This window comes from Phyllostomus discolor, chromosome 9, assembly GCF_004126475.2.
Source record: "Phyllostomus discolor isolate MPI-MPIP mPhyDis1 chromosome 9, mPhyDis1.pri.v3, whole genome shotgun sequence".
Taxonomy (NCBI): Eukaryota; Metazoa; Chordata; class Mammalia; order Chiroptera; family Phyllostomidae; genus Phyllostomus; species Phyllostomus discolor.
The window spans coordinates 38113892-38132160 of record NC_040911.2 but is presented as its reverse complement, the minus strand read 5'-3'; the positions used below and the strand labels follow the sequence as shown (position 1 = coordinate 38132160).

The window sequence follows — 18269 nt, the reverse complement described above, 5'->3', positions numbered from 1 at the left end:
TTATAAAAATTTACACAAGTAGTTATGCCTCCGATGTTATATTAAAAATGGCATGGTCAATTTTTCACCCATTTTTCTCTAAGTGTGATGAATTAAGACTTATAAAATTTGGAAGTGAATTATGGTTGCCATAACAGGGTAATGAAGGTTCAACAGCCCTCTTTAAAGATACCAACATTCCTATAGCATTGTTAAAATAGCACAGAAAGTACTGTTAACATTCAATCTCAATAAATTATGATCTTCACTCAAGATCGATAATGACTAGAAAAATTACTTTTACATTTTGTATTTATGATTTTCTAAATACTTTTTAAAGTTTATAATATTGTCCTGTCTTTCTCTCAGGCCTTAGTAGTATTACAGAAAAGTACTGACCAGGTTTAACAGATATTGTGGTTCTAGTCTATTCTGTTTACTTTCTTCAGCTTCATTTGTAGAATTCCCAATGCTGAAACGCTTCTTTTAGCAATCACGGTAAATAGGAAAATACATGAACAGTTTCAATGTTATGAGACACAGGAAATGTTGATTTAAAAAATATATATATTACCTAATATATTGTTCTAACAAACAATGCTGGTCACTTGTGATTCCTTCTCATTTCAGTTTCTCCAGAAACTTTCCATTTAACCTCAGCAAGATACACATCGTTTTGCTATCTGGCCTCACCACCCAGTCCTGTCAGGTCACATCACTGAACCGCAGGTAACATCTACAAGGTAGAGAATTACGTTAGATAAATCCGTGTCTATTCCCTCATTAGTTACTTTCAACTTTCCATTTGGTACAAGCCACTCATATATTCTTTCCCTGAAACGTGTTTAAATCAGACGCATCTGTAATTTTCAAGTAATTGAAACTTCCCAAAGGGAATGGCTTGAGCTTTCTCCAGGAAACCCCCAACACGCCGTGGCAATCGCCAGTTCTTGGAGCGGCTGCTCCCAACAACGCAGAGGTGGCGCTCTCCTTCCCCAGTCAGTGCACTCAGTCAGCGCATTCACGATTGGACACCCCGTAGACCCTAGTCCGCGAGACTCCTAAGGGTTGCCTCCTCAGTACGAGGCCGGAGGAGGGGCGTAAACTCCCAGGAACACTCGCGTGACGTCGCACGGGTTCCAGCAGGGGCGGGCGCGGCCACCTCCTATCTCGGCTGGCCGCCCTGGGGCCCTCCCCCGCGGCCGGAAAACGCGGCCTGCCCTGAGGGGCTGGCTTTCCCGCTGGACCTTTGGCAAACAAGTGAACGAAGGAGAAAAAAAGCCAGCCGCCTCCTCTTCACAGCGCCTGTGCTTGCCTGCGTCCCTGCCCGGAGTTTCGATAATCTGAAAGCAATCTTGGAAGCCGTGAGTAAGAAGAATCTCTTTCCCGTAAACTGCAGCGCTGGGTCTCAGAGCCCACTTCCGGTCTGGAGCGGCGCGCTGACCGAACGCTTTTGGCCCCCAGGGTGAGACTGGCTGTAAGACTGCGGGGCTGAGCATTAGTAAGTAGGCGGCGGCCGGCCGAAGCCGGCTGGAGGGGAGGGAAGACAGGTTCGGGCTCCGTGCTGTTTCTTGGTCTCCCGCGCTAGCTTTCGACCAGCTTTCCCGCGACCGGACCGCCCCCGCGCATGCGCAGATACCACCCTGCGCAGACACCGCCCTGCGCGGTGTTGCCCCTCGCTCTACCTGTCTGGCTAGCTTGTGGAAGCGGAGGCTGATGGCTGAGGGTACTGGAGAAGGGAGCCTTTGAACGTCTGCGTTGCTAGTAAGAGAACTGCTCAAAACTCTTACTCAGTTCAGGACTCTTGTGTGATACGAGGCGTGGCTCTTTCCTTGTATAAGAATACATGTGGTGTGATACGAAAGAAATATTTTACTTAGCACCTTCAATGGGGTGGTTTACACTGTTACAGGATGCACAGAAATGTGTTATGTTCTGTAGACCAGAGCCCAGAAAGCGACTTGAGAGGCAAGATGTACATTTCTGAGATCTTAGAGTGTACCATCGTGCAGTGAATAACGGTTCATTGCCGGAAGACTTGCCAACAAAAAGTGCTGGGCATGCAGGATAGGTAGGAGATGGTTTTGGGAGCCAGAATTTGCAAGTTTAATATTGATAAATTGTTTTTTATGGGGGGGAGCTTTTTTAAAGAAATATATCTACCTCTAAAGATATAGATAGGTATATTTCTTAAAGTACACTTTTTTACACTTGGTTTAATACTATACATTTTTAAGTTTATTAAAGTAAAATTTGTTTTTACATTTACTTAATAGGAATAAGTAACTTACCTAGTTTTGGTTACTTAGCAGTATTTTGCTGTTATTGGCATCACAACATAAGTTCCAGCTGTGACAAAACCTTGTCCTAGCAAAGTCATCTTGGGCCAGTCACTTAATCTCCTAAGCCCATTTCTCCAGCTCTAAAATGAAATCAATAATGGTAGCTGTTTTTTGCGGAGTTGTTTTGGATAATTAGGATAAAAAAATGAATATAAGATATCACAGTCTTTGGTATACAGTGAACACTTAATAAATGGTTGCTTTTACTGACAGTAGTATAGACCCATTGGTTTATCTTTTAGGGTTAAGGAATAGAATACAAGTCTCTTGGAAAATAAAACTATACTAATGCAGTGCACCCAGTTCCACTTTTTGAAAACTTCATTATGGAAATAATAAACATACACAAGAGAGACACTACAATTATGAACCCTCTCATATACTTGCCCATTCATTGCCCAGCTTCAATAATTGTCAAAGTTCAGCCCTTCTTGTTTCATCTCCCCACCTTTTTGTTTTAGCTGGAATATTTTAGAGCAAATCTCTGAACACCTGTAAACACCTTAGCATATATCTGTTTTTAGCAGATGAAGGACTTTAAAAAAATATGACCATATCATTATTATACTCAAGAAAATTAAAAATACCCTAATATCTAAAATCCAGTCCATGTTTAGTTTTCACTGTCTCAGAAAAGTATAATCACAATTTTTGAAAACTTAGTAAAAGTATGTTTATTTTTGTAGTACTTTATAGTTTGTCCAGTGGATTCACACATAATCTTCCTAACTGTAGAAATGTTACTGCTTATAGACATAAAGAAATGGTTAGCAAGAGACATTTAAATCAGTTTGGGTACTTGTTAGCTCTAGTAAGGCAATGAATGACTAAGGAGTCAGGTGTGAGGTTTAGTAGACTTGTTAATCATTTTACTTTTTCAGTGGTAGCTAGTTAATGATCTCAAGTTTAAGAACCCATTAAAAATTTATTAATCCACTTCTTAATAATAGCATATTGCTTCCTTCAATGGCTAGAGAAATAATAAACTTACTTACCTGTGCTCCGAGAGAGGCACAAAATAGCTTTACCCTAGTTGCCTTGTTATTAGTTGTTTCTGTGTTCATAGATTCTTTGCTGTGTCCATATTTAGCTCACTGATTACATGAGAAAGCCAGTTATTCAGATATTCGGTTAAAACGTCACTCATCTTCCTTGCTCTTTATAACATGTTTTTGTATGTGTGTATATGTGTGTATAAACATGAATGCTTGTTAAGTCAAGAATATTTCAGAATGTTTTTTCAGTTATTGGTTCAATGTACTGTTGCATTCTGTCCTTATTCAAAGTTTAAAAAGCAATAAATCCTTTTAGAATGGTGTAACAATACTGATCATGAATGATTACAAACCTCTGTATATCAGGGGGCTTTCAATTTAACATACTTGAGGTGTAATTACTTCCTTCTACAAGGAGTAAGAGAAAATTTACACGACAATTTAGCTTAACTGAGGTCCAGATTACTGAAATCAGGGCTTTTCTCACCATAATCATCTTTCTTCACTTTCCATTCCCTTCTACCTCACCAAATTCTCAAAGTTATTGATTGTAGGTAAATAAGGAAAACTTGAACAGCTGGCTGGGCCCAAATTACATAAAGGTAAATGAAGGATTCATTTGTTTTGCATTCTGTCGTTTCAGGTATTTTCAGCTGTCCAAAGACAACTTCATACCTATATAATGTAACAGGAAAAGTCAGAAAACATTAGGCAAATACAAGTGTCAAGTGTATTAAAGCAAGATGAACGTCTCTGGAAGCAGTTGTGGAAGCCCTAGTTCTGCAGATATATCTAATGATTTTAAGGATCTTTGGACAAAACTTAAAGAGTATCATGATAAAGAAGTACAAGGTAAAAACTTGCCATCAATACTTACAGCAGTATTATGTTGAGAATGTAATAATACCTAGTTTTGGCTGACAGCTTAAAGATTTCATTTATATTTTCTGAATTTTATTTTATTGATTGATTGGTTTTAGAAAGAGAGGGAAGAAGGGAGGGGGAGAGAGACAAAGACATCAGTTTGTTGTTGTACTTATTTGTCATGCATTGGTTGATTCTTGTATGGGCCCAGGGTCAAACCTGCAACCTTTGCATATTGGGACGATGCTCTAACCAACTGAGCTACCTGGCCAGAGCCAAAGTTCTCATTTTTAAGGTACCTTTACTGTTAAAATTTTTGTGGTTAAGTTGTTCCTTTTTAATTACAGACAACTACTGCATTATGTAGTTCTTGCACAATTTGTGGTGATATGTGGTATGATGGAAAGGGCATAACAATTTTTGACTAAAGACCTGGATTTGAATTCTGATTTCATTTATTTACTTGCTCTGTGATCTCAGCCCAGTTACATAACCTCTAAACTTAATTTTCTCCTCTAAAATTATTCACACATTTATTTATAAACATAAAAATACTACCTATGTCATTTGACAAACCTTTGGGAATCTATTTGCTACCAGTACTGAGATATTGAAGTAAATGACACTTTGTCTTCAAATGCAGTTGAGTTGAGATAGAGTCATATAAACAGATCATTATAGTGTAATGAAATAAGAACTTAGAAGGTTTATATGAAGTACAATGTGGGAGCAGATGATTGAGCAGTTACAGTCAAAATGAGTATATAAATATTATTTGTGATTGTGTTAAAGTATATTCCAAATAAAGGAATTTTCTATTAAAGCTAAACTCAAGGTTTGATATTAAGCTTTAATATACCTATCTAATTTTGTGACTTTAATATGTTTTTCCCATGTGTGAGAAATACTTCATATTATATTTGTTTCTTGAAACCATAGGTGTAATTCTATGGTACTTTATAGTTTTAACATTATACCAGAATGCCATTAAAACATGATCCACCTGAATCTCAAGTGTAGAATGTGGGTCTAGGTTGGAACTTCCCTATGGTACATTTATCTTGTGGTACATTTAATTTTTGGCAAAACCTCACAGTAATGGACTCATTAATTAATGGATTCTGAAATACGAACCCAACATGTATTCTTACAAGCTCAGGTGTACTGGGAGATACTTGTTCAATAAATATTTGGGGGGCCACTTACTATGTGCCAGACCTTGTAAATAAAAATAAATCATATACAGCCCTAGTTTAAAGGAATTTTATAGTATACCATTTTATCTGGGAATATAAAGGAGGAACCAGATGGGTTATGTTGGGGTTGGGAAGGTGGTTTAGTGGTAGACCAGGCTTTCTAATGGAATTAAGTCTAATTAACCACTATGTACTATGCTGAAGGCAGAGTTGTCATTATGCCTTGTGATCATGCTTTGTCTTTAGGATTAAGTCTAAAATTTTCATCTGGAGTGGCTACTTTTATTGATTGCAAGTGGATGGGAGTAGTGCTGTGCTGAGAAAGAGGCCATGCGATGGCGTGGTTAAATCCGTCAATTTTTGATCTAGACTACCAGTATTGGAAAGCTGTATCTACCACTTGAATAGAGATGATGATCTTGTGCAAGTTGTTTAACTTTATGGTGCCTCAGATTCCTCATCTATAAAATAGAGATACTAGTAATAGCTACCTTATATTACATTAAATAGCTTAATATATATAAAGCATTCGGAAGAGTTTTCTGGCACATAGTGACAGTATGTATTAGCTATTGCTATCATCTGAAGTGGTAACATTATGTGCTATCAACTCCTGCTGTGGACCACCCCAGTTAGAAACAATGGGTTACTACAAAGAAGTTGTAACAGATGTTTCAGATACTGATTACTTATTATCCCATTTGTGGGGTTTTTTTAAAGCTCCTGATTTCTTGGAGGAAACAAAGAGAATGACCAAAATAATAACATGAGAAAATTTAAATGATAAGGAAATCTTAGAAAATTTTTACTTTCCAACTTTTGGTGGGGTGGAGTGAGGGTACTCAGTTTAAAAAAAATTGTCATAAAATATACATAACATCTTAACCATTTTTAAGTCTACAGTTTAGTGGTATAAAATATGTACGTATATATAGTATTTTGCTTTTCCATTCATCCACTGATAGATTTTTGGGTTGCTTTTATCTTTTGGTTATTATTGTAAATAATGTCGCTATGAATGTGGATATACAAATACCTCTTCAACACTTTGCTTCCCGTTATTTTGGGTACATACCCAGAAGTGGAATTGCTGAATCGTATTTTTTACTTTTTGAGGAACTTCCATACTGTTTTCTGTAATGGCTATACTAGTTTACATTCCCAGTAACAATGCACAAGGGTTTTATTTTCTGTACATTCTTTCCATCATTTGTTATTTTCTGGTTTTCTTTGTTTTGCTCCTCCCCTCCCATTTCCTTTCTCCTTTTTCTCCCTCCCTCCCTCCTTCCCTTCCTCCCTTCCTTCCCTTCCCTTCCTCCCTTCCTTCCCTTCCCTTCCTCCCTTCCTTCCTTGATGGCAGTAGCCTGCCTAATGGATGTGAGGTGGTATCTCACTGTGGTTTTGATTTGCATTTCCTTCATGATTAGTGAATTAAGCATCTTTTCCTGTACTTATTAGCCATTTGTATATCTTTGGAGAAATGTCTGTTCAAGACCTTTGCCGATTTTTTAATCAGATTGGGTTTTTTGTTGTTCTTGTTTTTGAGTTATAGGAGTTCTTTGTATGTTCTGGATATTACTAGATATCCAGATAGATGATTACTAGATAGATGATTTGGAAATATTTTCTGTTGGGAACTGCCCTGCCTAGTTTCAGAAACTGTAACCTCCCATGGCTAAGGCTGAGTGAGCAACCTTGAAACCCTAAGCCACTAAGGAGACAAAACTTATCTCCCTGGCAGGAGCACTGCCTCTGCCCACTTTATTTCACCCTACCTGACCCCCAGTGCATGACCAGTTAGCCAGTGATGGGTAAGATTCCTCAAGGGAAGGATGGCCTAAGATAGGCACAGTCACGAGGGGGCCCTTAGGGAAGGATTTGGGGGGGCCTTGGAGAAAGGGGGTGATGTACCTTTGCCACTCAGATTTCACATAGCTTGAGTCCACATTCTGTCTGCAAAAAGTCGCCTAATCTCTTAGCTGCCTTACTTCCCCTGCCTGACTTAAGCCTGAAACAACGCAGGAGGTAGGTGCAGCCCTGTGCTGGAAAGTGTGGGTTCCCTGGGGCCATCAGGCCTAAGAAAGAATGCATAAAATCCGGTGAAACCTGCTTTGCTAATACCCTCAATTTAAATGATAAGAGTACAAGCATGAAATGAGTTTGTTTCCCCAAAGTTTTAGGGCCCTTTAACTATTTGACCCTGACTCAAAATAGGCCCTCAGAGTTCTTTGAATGTTATCTATTTGATTATTACTGCCTGACAATGATTGATGAGCTTTCCATATATGCCCTATCTTCCTATGCAAATTAAGCCAATAAAAACCTGTCTAGGCAAGGGTTGGTGTGCTCTCTTAAGAGAGTGGCTATGCTGTCCCTTTTCCTCCACAGGACTCGATAGTCCATGTGAATTTGTCTCGTCTCATTCATAACACGTGGCCAGTGTCTGCCTCAATTTTCTCCCATTCTCTGAATTGCTTTTTTACTGTGTTAATTGTGTCTTTTGATGCACAGGTGATTTTAATTTTGATGTAGTCCAATTTACCTCTTTTTGTTGTTGTTTGCCTATATCTTTGGTATTATATCCAAGAAATCGTTTCCAAATCTAATGTCAGTGAGATATTGCCTTCTGTTTTCTTCTAAGAGTTTTATAGCTTTAGCTGTTATATTTAGGTCCTTGATCCATTTTGAGTTAAAACTTTTATGTGGTGTAAAGTCAGAGTTCAATTCCATTCTTTAGCATTTGGATTCCCAGTATTCCCAACACCACTTGTTGAAAAGACCACAATTTAAATCTTACCTTTTGCAACAGTAGGAATGGACCTGGAGATTATTATGCAAAGTGAAATTAAGCCAGTGAGGGAAAGACGAATACCATATGATTTCACTTATATGTGGAGTCTAATGAACAAAATAAACTGATGAGCAAACTAGAAACAGGCATGAACACAAGGAACAGACCGACAGCTGTCAGAGAGGAGGGAGAAGAGGGAACTGGGTGAAAGAAGGTAAAGGAATTAGCCAAAAATACATATATATGTAACACATAGACATAAACAACAATGTGATGATAGGCAGAGGGAAAGGGGGTAAGGGGCTAGGTGGAGGTGGGCAAGGATAGTGGGGACATCTGCAATACAGTCAATTACAAAAATAAAGTTGAAATTAAAAACAAAGACTTCTTTCCCTATTGAATGGTTCTGGCACCCTTGTCAAAAACCATTTGATCATGTATATAGGAGTTTATTTCTGGGCTCTATTCTGTTCCATTGATCCATATGTCTGTCTGTATGCCAGCACCGCAGTTTTGATTACTATAGCTTTTTATTAAGTTTTGAAATCAGAAAGTATGTGACCTTGAACTTTGTTCTTCTTTTTGAAGACTGTTTTGGTCATTCAGTGTCCTTCTCAAAGGACATTATATATGATTTTTAGGATAGATTTTTCTGTTTCTGCAAGGAAACATTATTGGGATTTCGATAGGGATAGCATTGAATCCATAGATTGCTCTGAGTAGTATTGACATCTTAATAGTAAGTGTTCCAGTCTGTAAACGAGATATCTTTCCATTTATTTATGGTTTCAATTTGTCTCAGCAACATTTGCAGTTTTTAATTGTATAATTCTTTCATCTCTTTGATTAAAGGTTATTCCTAAGTATTTCATTCTTTTGGATGCTATTATAAATAGAAGTGTTTTCTTTTTTTTTTTAAAGATTTTATTTATTTATTTTTAGAGAGGGGGGAGAGGGAGAGAGAAACATCAGTGTGCGGTTGCTGGGGGCCGTGGCCTGCAACCTAGGCATGTACCCTGACTGGGAATCGAACCTGCGATGCCTGGTTCGCAATCCACACTCAATCCGCTGAGCTATGCCAGACAGGGCAGAAGTGTTTTCTTAATTTTATTTTCAGGTTGTTCATTGTGAGTCTATAGGAACACCACTGATTTTTACGTGTTGACTTTGTATCCTGCAACTTTGCTGAAAGTTTTCATTTCTTAATTGTGGTTTATGAAGCCCTAGCTGAGGTAGACATTAGAAACTCATCTTTTTTAAACGAAAGGTTGGAGTTTAACTACTTTTACTACATCATCCACATTCTTTACTGCTCTATTGTGCTCATTCTTTGATAGATTTTTCTGATCCATGTTTCTATTAAAAACCTCTTTTAACATATAGGATTGCTGATGAAATTAGAGTCCAGTAGCTTTAATTCAGATATTGGTGAAGTTACTATTGTTTTGTCTTTTTTTTTAATTTTTACATTTATTTTTCTTTTTTATTGAATTCTTTGGGGTGACATTGGTTAATAAAATTACATAGGTTTCAGGTGTACAGTTCTATAATACATAATCTGTTTACTGTATGTTCACCACCCGAAGTCAAGTTTCCCTCCATCACCATTTATCGCCCTCATACCCTCTACTGCCTCCTCCTACCCACTTCCTAATCACCATACTATTGTCTGTATCTATGAGTTTGTTGTTGTTATTGTTTTTGCTTAACCCCTTCACCTTTTTCACCCAGTCCCAAAATCCCCCTAACCTCTGACTACTGTCAGTCTGTTCTGTATCTATGAGTTTGTTTCTATTTTATTTGTTCATTAGGTTCCACATGGGTGAAATTGTATGGTACTTATTTTTCTCTGACTGGCTTATTTCACTTAGCATAATGCTGTCCAGGTCCATCTATGCTGTTTCAGAGGGTAAGATTTCTTTCTTTTATATGGCCAAGTAGTATTCCATTGTGTTGTATCAAGCTTAAGCTTTTTTTCCCTAAAAATGTCAAAATGCAAAGTAAGCAATGAAAATTTATTCCTCTTCTCTACCCACACATATAGGTAACTACTTTAAATATTTTTTTGTATGTGTTCACCTATGTTCTTTTCTAATTTAAAGTTTAAAATTTTTTTATTTTAGGAAATATTACACATTTACAAAACTAAAGAAAATAGTATAATGAACTACATACCCATCACTTAGCTTCAACAGTTGTCAGTACATCGCCAATCGTTTTTTACATATATTCCATGTACTTCTGTGCCTCTTCCACTCAGTTATTTTGAAGTCTCTAACATAATTTCATCTAAAAATACTTAAGTATAGTCCAGTACTCTTTTTTAACAAAAAGAAAAATGGCATTATTACACTAACAAAACAAATTTTCTAGTATCATGTAATATCTACTAGATGATAGTGTTCAAATTTCCCTGCTCATCTAAAATGTCTTTTTAGTTGCTTTGTTTAAAATGTGTCTAAAAGGCATGTTGTATTTGATTAATAAATCTATTGAGTTTTTCAGTATAGTTTTAGATTTGTCATTAGATCTAATTTTAAAGTGATATTCTTTTGGTCATATGTCCAGAGACAAATATAAGTATTTTACATTAATTCTTCTCTTCACTTGATTATACTGTTTTCTTTCAGAAAATCTAGTGTGAAACATTGAAGAAGATTTTTGAGTTTTAGTACTAGTCATTCATTCAGTGAGTAGTTATTGAATTATATGCTGGGAATGATAGCAGTTGCTAAGGAGACAATAGTGAAGACACAGTAGGTTTTGTGGGCATTACCAGAGGGACCCCCAAAAAACTGGAGGGTGGGCCCTTTGTAGTAAGTACAGGCTTCCGCCACCTGGTGAGTGTTCTGGTAACCCATCTGTATCAGTGTACCAGCTGGGTTGTTGTGAGAGGCTACGTTCAGATTCAGTGAAGTTTTTTTGAAGGCTCCTTCAATGCATTTGCTCATTTCATGATGGTAATTTATGAGTGCACCTGCCCATACCACACCAAGTGTTCAGCAGTTTGACCAAAAAACGGCATGACCCCCATGTCCCACCCTCCTTATTTTTTTTGTTTCCCTGGGTGAAAAAAGTCCTCAAAGGGAAACGTTTTCCTGATGTGGAAAAGGTGAAACAAAACATCAGAAGCACTAAAAGGCATCAAAATCAATGAGTTAAACAGCTGTTTCGAGCAATGGAAAAAAATGTCTCAATAGGTATATTGCATCAAATGGAGAGTGCTTTGAAGGTGACTCAAGTTTAAACATGTAAGAATAAATACAGAATTTTTAATAAATACCGTTTTGGGGAGGAATTTATTTAGGAAAAGATTTCTTTAGGAAAATATTTATACAATAAAATTATATAATGAAATGATAGCAAAAATAAGCTAGTTACAAGACAGTCTGTCTTGGAAACACTGATAACAACAATGTCATCAAGCTACATGTACTTTTTTAAAACTGGGAAGGAATAGACAATGTCTCCCAACTTCTTTTGAAGAACACCAATATTTTCTTTTTGTTTAGAATGCTGTGACCCCAGCATGTAGGCTTACCAATAGCTTCAAGTTAAAGCAGATATTATAGGAGCTACCTACTATATGTAAGCTTATTCTTTGTGACCTGGAAGTGAAGCAAATGTAGTATTTTGAAATAATTTAACTAGGACCAGATAAACTTGAGGTTTTTAAAACATTTGATAGAGGAGAATTAGTATTCTGCCATCTTCAAGCATAAAATTAAATTCTTTATCCTTCATATAATTCCTTTCTGTTGTTTTATAACTGGTTATAAGATGATCATTAAATTTGTATTATTCAGAATCCCTATCTTACTCATCTTTACATCCCCATAGGTAGAAGTGCTGGTACATACAAAAAAAAACAGTAAATGGTATCTGAGTGAATTAATAGCTTGTAGCTAGATCAGTAGAATGTTTCTTGAATGTCAGTTTTTAAAGTCCCATAACATGAAAACATCAAAATTATATCTCTGTAAAACTCTGAAAGACTATTACTATTTACTTTAAATTTTTTATTTTTAGAAAATAGTATAGAAAGTTAGAAAGAAAAACTAAGTCATCATTCTACAAAATAACATTTGCTTGTTCTTTCGTAGGTTTAAAAGATATGCATGTAGCTTATTGCATTGTTATCAGTGCACATATGTTTTATACTTGACTCATTTTTTTACTAAAAAATTATTTTACTAAATCATGCTTGTTTTTATGTTGCACGTCATTGTTCTTTTAGAATTTTTATACATACCTACTTAAAACTGACACAGTTTTACTTTTAAGCTCTTAACAGAGAAAATGTATTTGGCAGGTTTCTTCATGTTTCTTGGTGTTTCACGTTCTTCAGGAGACCTCTATTTTGTGATGAGGAAGCATCAAGAAAAATAATATACTGTTTGATAAGAACAATATGCTGTATTCATTAGATTATAGAACATGAAACTCACAAAATTTATGTAGAATATGCTTTTTTAAAATTGTACTTTTAGCTCTAATAGTCCCCACACTCCTGGGTGAGATAATCTTCACTGGAAAACTTAAGGAAGGGAGGAACACAGCAGTTGTTGGTATATTTGTTTAATATCCATGTGCTTTATGAATGGCAGGTGTTGGGTATATGGTTTGAGTTGATGAGAGAAGATACACTGGTACATTATAATATATTGAGCATATTACTCTTCAATTTTAAATCATTTATGGATTTTTAAAGATATTGAATAAGCATTTTTTAAAATTATGTTAATTGAAAACACTTTGGGTGGGGCTAGCAAATTTGCTGGGTGCAGGATTTTTTAAGAGTTCTTTGTCAGTGTGTTTCACACAGTTCCATATAAACTTAGATCCTTCAACTATGTGATAACATCAAAGACATGTTTAAAGGGTACTTAATATTTTTTTAAGATGGGGGACCCACTCGGAGAAACCAGTATAAAAGGTTATTTTAAAGACATCAAACGTGGACTTGTTCAGACTTTGATGGTTTTGAATTATATAGAGGAATCAAAATTGACTCATTACTTTTAAACCTTAAGGTCAGTTAGAGAGAAAGAGAGTGTTATGAATGGTGGTAGTTGAGATATTCAATTTTTACTTTGTATCCAAGAAAGTCTATCTGTGGGAACTTAGATCCACCTGAATACCCTGCTGTATGTATCTCTAGCTTTCTTTTTTCTCATTTGAACAAAACATAATAAACCGATAGCAAAAACATGTGAGACAATATGTATACTGATCATAATAATATAATAAGCTGCATGCATTTCTTTTTTAAATTGTCTTTTATTATTATTATTTATTTTTTTATTTTTAGAGAGGGAAGGGAGGGACAAAGAGAGAGAGAGAGAAACATCAGTGTGCGGTTGCTGGAGGTCATGGCCTGCAACCCAGGCATGTACCCTGACTGGAAATCGAACCTGTGACGCTTTGGTTCGCAGCCCGTGCTCAATCCACTGAGCTATACGCCAACCAGGCATTTCTTTTAAAACTAGGAAATAATAGTCTTTCAGTTTCTGTTGAAGAATAGCAATATGCCAACCAGACCATTTTTGTAAGAAAATTTTGGAGATATTAGTGACTGAGAGTTTTTATCTTTTATCATTAGGATAATATCATTTCATGACTGTTCATTCTAAGGTCTTACATTCCTTTTGTGACAAATGCTATGTCAGGGTTAAACACAAATTGTTGTTGATAGTACATAATCTTTATGCTTTGAATTCAGAATTAACAAGAATTAAATCAACAGTTTTAATATTGTAGAATTTAATAGAAATTTTAGAATTCTTTAAATTTTAAAAGTTTTAGTAAAAATGTTCATTTGGGCACAATTTTTTGCCTATCTAAGTCTCTTTCAGTATTAAGTTGATTATTTAAAAGTATAGGTAACAAAATGAAATTTAGAATATATATTTTTCACAGTACTACCATTTTCAAAAATGGTCTGTTGTCCATGACAGGTTCGGCTATCAACGTCTCATCTAATAATATTTTCTATATCTGGTAAATGTGGTTATCAGTTACATAGAAAACCAGGCAGATTTGGGAGAACAGAATTAGAACCCATTTGAAGAAATGGGAAAGTAAGGAAGTTCTAATATGACAGGACAAATATTTCTTGATTCAGGTTTGTATTGTTCCTTCTATTTTCTCAGGTGTTTTCCTCAAAAATTCCAAGAAGACTTTTGGATAACAGGGCTATATATGTAAAGCCATTATTTGTCAAGAAAGGTGTTATTAGGTTTATAATTTATGATCCAAAACCATAAATAACTTGTTTAAAATAAATGACAATACATACATTATTTATGGTCTATTTTGGATAGAGAACTATAGTAAGTAAAAACAGCAATGATTTTTATTTAAAATTCTTTCCTCATTTCTGATTTCTTAAATTTGTTTCCTGTGTTATTATGGGCCCTCAATTTTCATTTCCTCCTAAATTCACATACCAGTAGGTGTAGGGTTAATTGTATTACAGTGCTTGGCCTTTTGAGCTCTCTTTCCTCAATAGGTGTCTCAGGTTGCCAGTGTTACAATCCCAAATACTTTGTTGAACAGACTACCTGTTCATACAGGAGCTGCATTGTTGTATAGCCTCATTCCTTCCGTTGGGTGTGGAGCAGGATTAAAGCACATTTTATAGGGGTTCTAATTGTAGATGCCTAATTGACTTGATGAATAGCAGATGCTAAAATTTAAACACACACACACACACACACCTGTTTCAGGGCTGATCTGCATGACAGAACAGATGCTTTACAGGTGTTGAATGCTTATGAGATAAAAGAGTAGTCTTTCCATATTTCCCAAGAATTTTCTTTTGAAGTTTATATGGATTTTCTATCTTATTGTTTCTTTTTTTTAAGTGGTTCATGGCAAGAACCGATTTTATCTTTGAGTGTACTTTTCACTTCTAAAGGCACACCAGAGTTTTAGTAGTCAGCCAAAATTTTAAAACAAGAAAATCTATCAAAAAGTACATTTGCACATAATTCGAGAAGGGAAGAAGAGAGTATAAAACTGCTGACTGTAGTCTTTGTCCTAGTAGGGTCACAAGTCCTTTTCTTAATTCAAGAATGATTTGTTGTTACACTAACTACTTTGAAGGTTTCAAGAGTTTTCCATAATTACCTGGAAAAGAAGGAAGCTTCTCAAGTGAGAAACTTCACAGATAGGTGGAAAAAAAATTTTTTTTAAATAAAAAATATCAAAAGACCACACCAGTTTTTATTTTTAACATTCTTAAAGTTGTTTTCCCTTTATAATGTTTTATATTTTAACAGTTTGCCAACTCTCTTAGGGCAATTATTTTTCATAATTTTTTAGGTTTTTATAGATTTACATGTAATTCTGTAATTGTTTCTTACATGTATTGTTTCTTACAGTATTATGAGATATAAATATTGTGTAAGATATAAGAGATATCTTATACCCTTTTCCCAGTTTCTCCAGTGTTAGCATCTTGTATAACTATAGTACAGTATCAAAACCAATGAATTGACATTGATACATCTGCTAACCTTACTCAGATTCCAGTTTTACATGGACTTACCTATGTGTATTTAGTTTGATGCAATTTAATCACAAGTGTAGATTCCTATGACTGCTACCAAGGATCCCTCAGGCCACCCTTTTAAGTCCCCAGCCACCTTCTTACCACACCTCCAACTTCTGCCACCCCATAATCTGTTCTCTATCTCTATCATTTTGTCATTTCAGGAGTATCATATAAGTGGAATAACATAGGATGTAACCTTTGAGATGGGTTTTTTTTTTAACTCAGCATAATTTCTTTGTGATCCATCCAAGTAGTTGCATATATCAATACTTCATTCCTTTTTATTGTTGAATAGTACAAGGATGCACCACAGTTTTTTGGTTTGTTTGTTTGTTTTAAACTCACACATTCAAGGATTATTTGGGATATTTCTGGTGTCTGACTATTATGAATAAAGTTGCTATGAACATTTGTAGGTTTACTCATAAGTTTTTCTCACTATTTTATTTATATCATTTTATTTAGTCAAATTATAGGCCATAGAAATTAGGGTAAAATGTATCACAGCAGTTGGATATTTCATAGAGATGAGATTTGAGATATAGGGCAAAAATGTCATGCAAAAAAAATTCTCCAGGGCTGTCTCTCTCGCTCTCTCTCTTTTTTCCGTAATATTTGGATTTCCTGGCATTAAATCATTATCACTGGGGGCAATAAGAAGGGGTGACTTCCTATCAGTATCTATGTGACTTGAGCTTCATCCCTAGTCAGCACTTTAAAAGGGGAGATGGTAGGAAAATATATAGGTTTATTTTTAAAACTCTTATTTGTCTTAAATTATGTTGTTCAGAAATTGTCCTAAATTAAACAGACAATGAAAAATCTTATTATTAGACATGACAAATTTATTAATGTTTCTATATACATTATATGAAAAACTTTTCTAAATGTATAACTTCTTAGAATCCATAAGACAAAAATAATACTTTTCTTATTTTTTTAGATATCAGTCAACCAACAACTATTTATTGGGGACTAACTGCCCCAAATAAAATAAATACTTGGGTAGATGCAGAATTTTTAAACTTTCTAAGCATTATTTTTAAAAGGTAAATAAAATATCCACTGTTACAGAACCAAAGCAGGGGGCTGGCTGCCCAATATTACCAATAGACAAATTCCAGAGGTTGGTGAGAAAGGAAAGAAGTCTTCATTCAACTGCTACACAATCTGGGAGACTGGCAGACTCTTGTCTCAAAAGCTCATGCACTCTGGAAACCGAGAGGAAAACCCAGCCACCTTTAGCCAGACCAAAACCAAAGGCAGCATCCAGAGATTCTTCTCATTTAAAATACTGTCCTTTGGGAACCACAGGTAGCTGCTGCGCAATAATACTGTTAGCTTAGCTTGTTCCCAGTTGCTGTCCAGCTTCAGGCTCCTTCCTTGGAGCCCATGTGTGGGACCAATGCCGCCATTGGCCATATGGCAGCAAGGGCCAGAAGGTCCCTCAAATGCACCAGCCAGTACGTTCCCAAGGTGGGCAAGAGAGCTGGAGCCCGTCCCTTCCTTCCCCTGGGTTTATATTAATTTCCTTTGTGGGCCAGAGCAGGTGCTTTTCTTAGCCCAAACTTCTGTGTGCTTGACCCCAGGAGGGTCTGGCCCCAATCTATTCCCTTCTTTTCACCAGGCCAGACTAACAGGTTTCTTCCATATAGTACCTCCCCCTGCTGCCATTCTAACCTCTGTGGCACATGTGCCTGCCTTCACCAATCAGGAACCAGAAGGGGGTAGGAAGGCTTTCCTCCCATACAGTTCTCTCACTAACCTTGTACTTGCATATTGCAGTGCTTCCTCCTTTCACCATCTTGGCCAGGAGCAGGGGATCTGCTGCTAGGCTATGTGTTTCACCACAACTGGGAAAATTAAAGAATAGTTTAAAAAATTGGTGTACTCAGAGAAAGTACACCAGAGAAAATATGCAGAAGCTTCCCACTTTTATGATAATCATGTTGCAGAAAATAGCATAGAGAAAACCAAATAGTTCTGTTGCTAAATAGACTTAATTTTTTAAAATATGTTTTGATCATGCTATTACAGTTGTCCCATATTTCCCCCATTATTCCCCTCTCCACACCCTCACCTTTAGTTCATGTCCATGGGTCATACATGTAAGTTCTTTGGCTTCCACATTTCCTGTACTATTCTTAACCTCCCCCTGTCTATCTTCTGCCTTCCATTTATACTACTAATTCTCTGGACCTTTTCACCCTCTCTACTCACCCACTCCCCTGCTGATTACCCTCCATGTGATCTCTATTTCTCTGATTCTGTTCCTGTTCTAGTTGTTTGCTTAGTTTGTTTTTGTTTCAGGTTTGGTTGTTAGTAACTGTGAGTTTGTTGTCATTTTACTGTTCATATTTTTTATCTCCTTTTTCTTAGATAAGTCCCTTTAACATTTCATGTAATAAGGGCTTGGGGATGATGAACTCCTTTTAACTTGACCTTATCTGGGAAGCACTTTCTCTGCCCTTCCATTCTGAATGATAGCTTTGCTGGATAGAGTAATCTTGGATGTAGGTCCATGCCTTTCATGACTTGGAATAC

The 18269-nt window shown here is 36.2% G+C and overlaps 1 protein-coding gene and 1 long non-coding RNA gene across 4 annotated transcripts in view; both read left to right on the top strand.

The window, feature by feature from the left end:
- The first annotated feature begins 289 nt into the window (after positions 1–289).
- RBBP8 (RB binding protein 8, endonuclease) overlaps positions 290–18269 on the top strand; it is an 83925-nt gene continuing 65945 nt past the window's right edge. The window contains exons 1-2 of one of the 3 annotated variants that reach the window (XM_036009214.1): positions 290–711; positions 3964–4168. In XM_036009214.1, coding sequence (XP_035865107.1) covers positions 4060–4168 — 109 coding nt within the window. In that variant the 5' untranslated portion in view covers positions 290–711; positions 3964–4059. Of the gene's footprint in view, positions 712–1118; positions 1445–3959; positions 4169–18269 lie in introns of those variants that run through there. The other 2 variants (XM_036009213.1, XM_028524332.2) reach the window with 2 other exon arrangements.
- LOC118496698 lies at positions 8530–9416 on the top strand. Its single transcript, XR_004899255.1, has 2 exons — positions 8530–9067; positions 9262–9416. It is a non-coding gene; the product is annotated as an uncharacterized LOC118496698 (long non-coding RNA).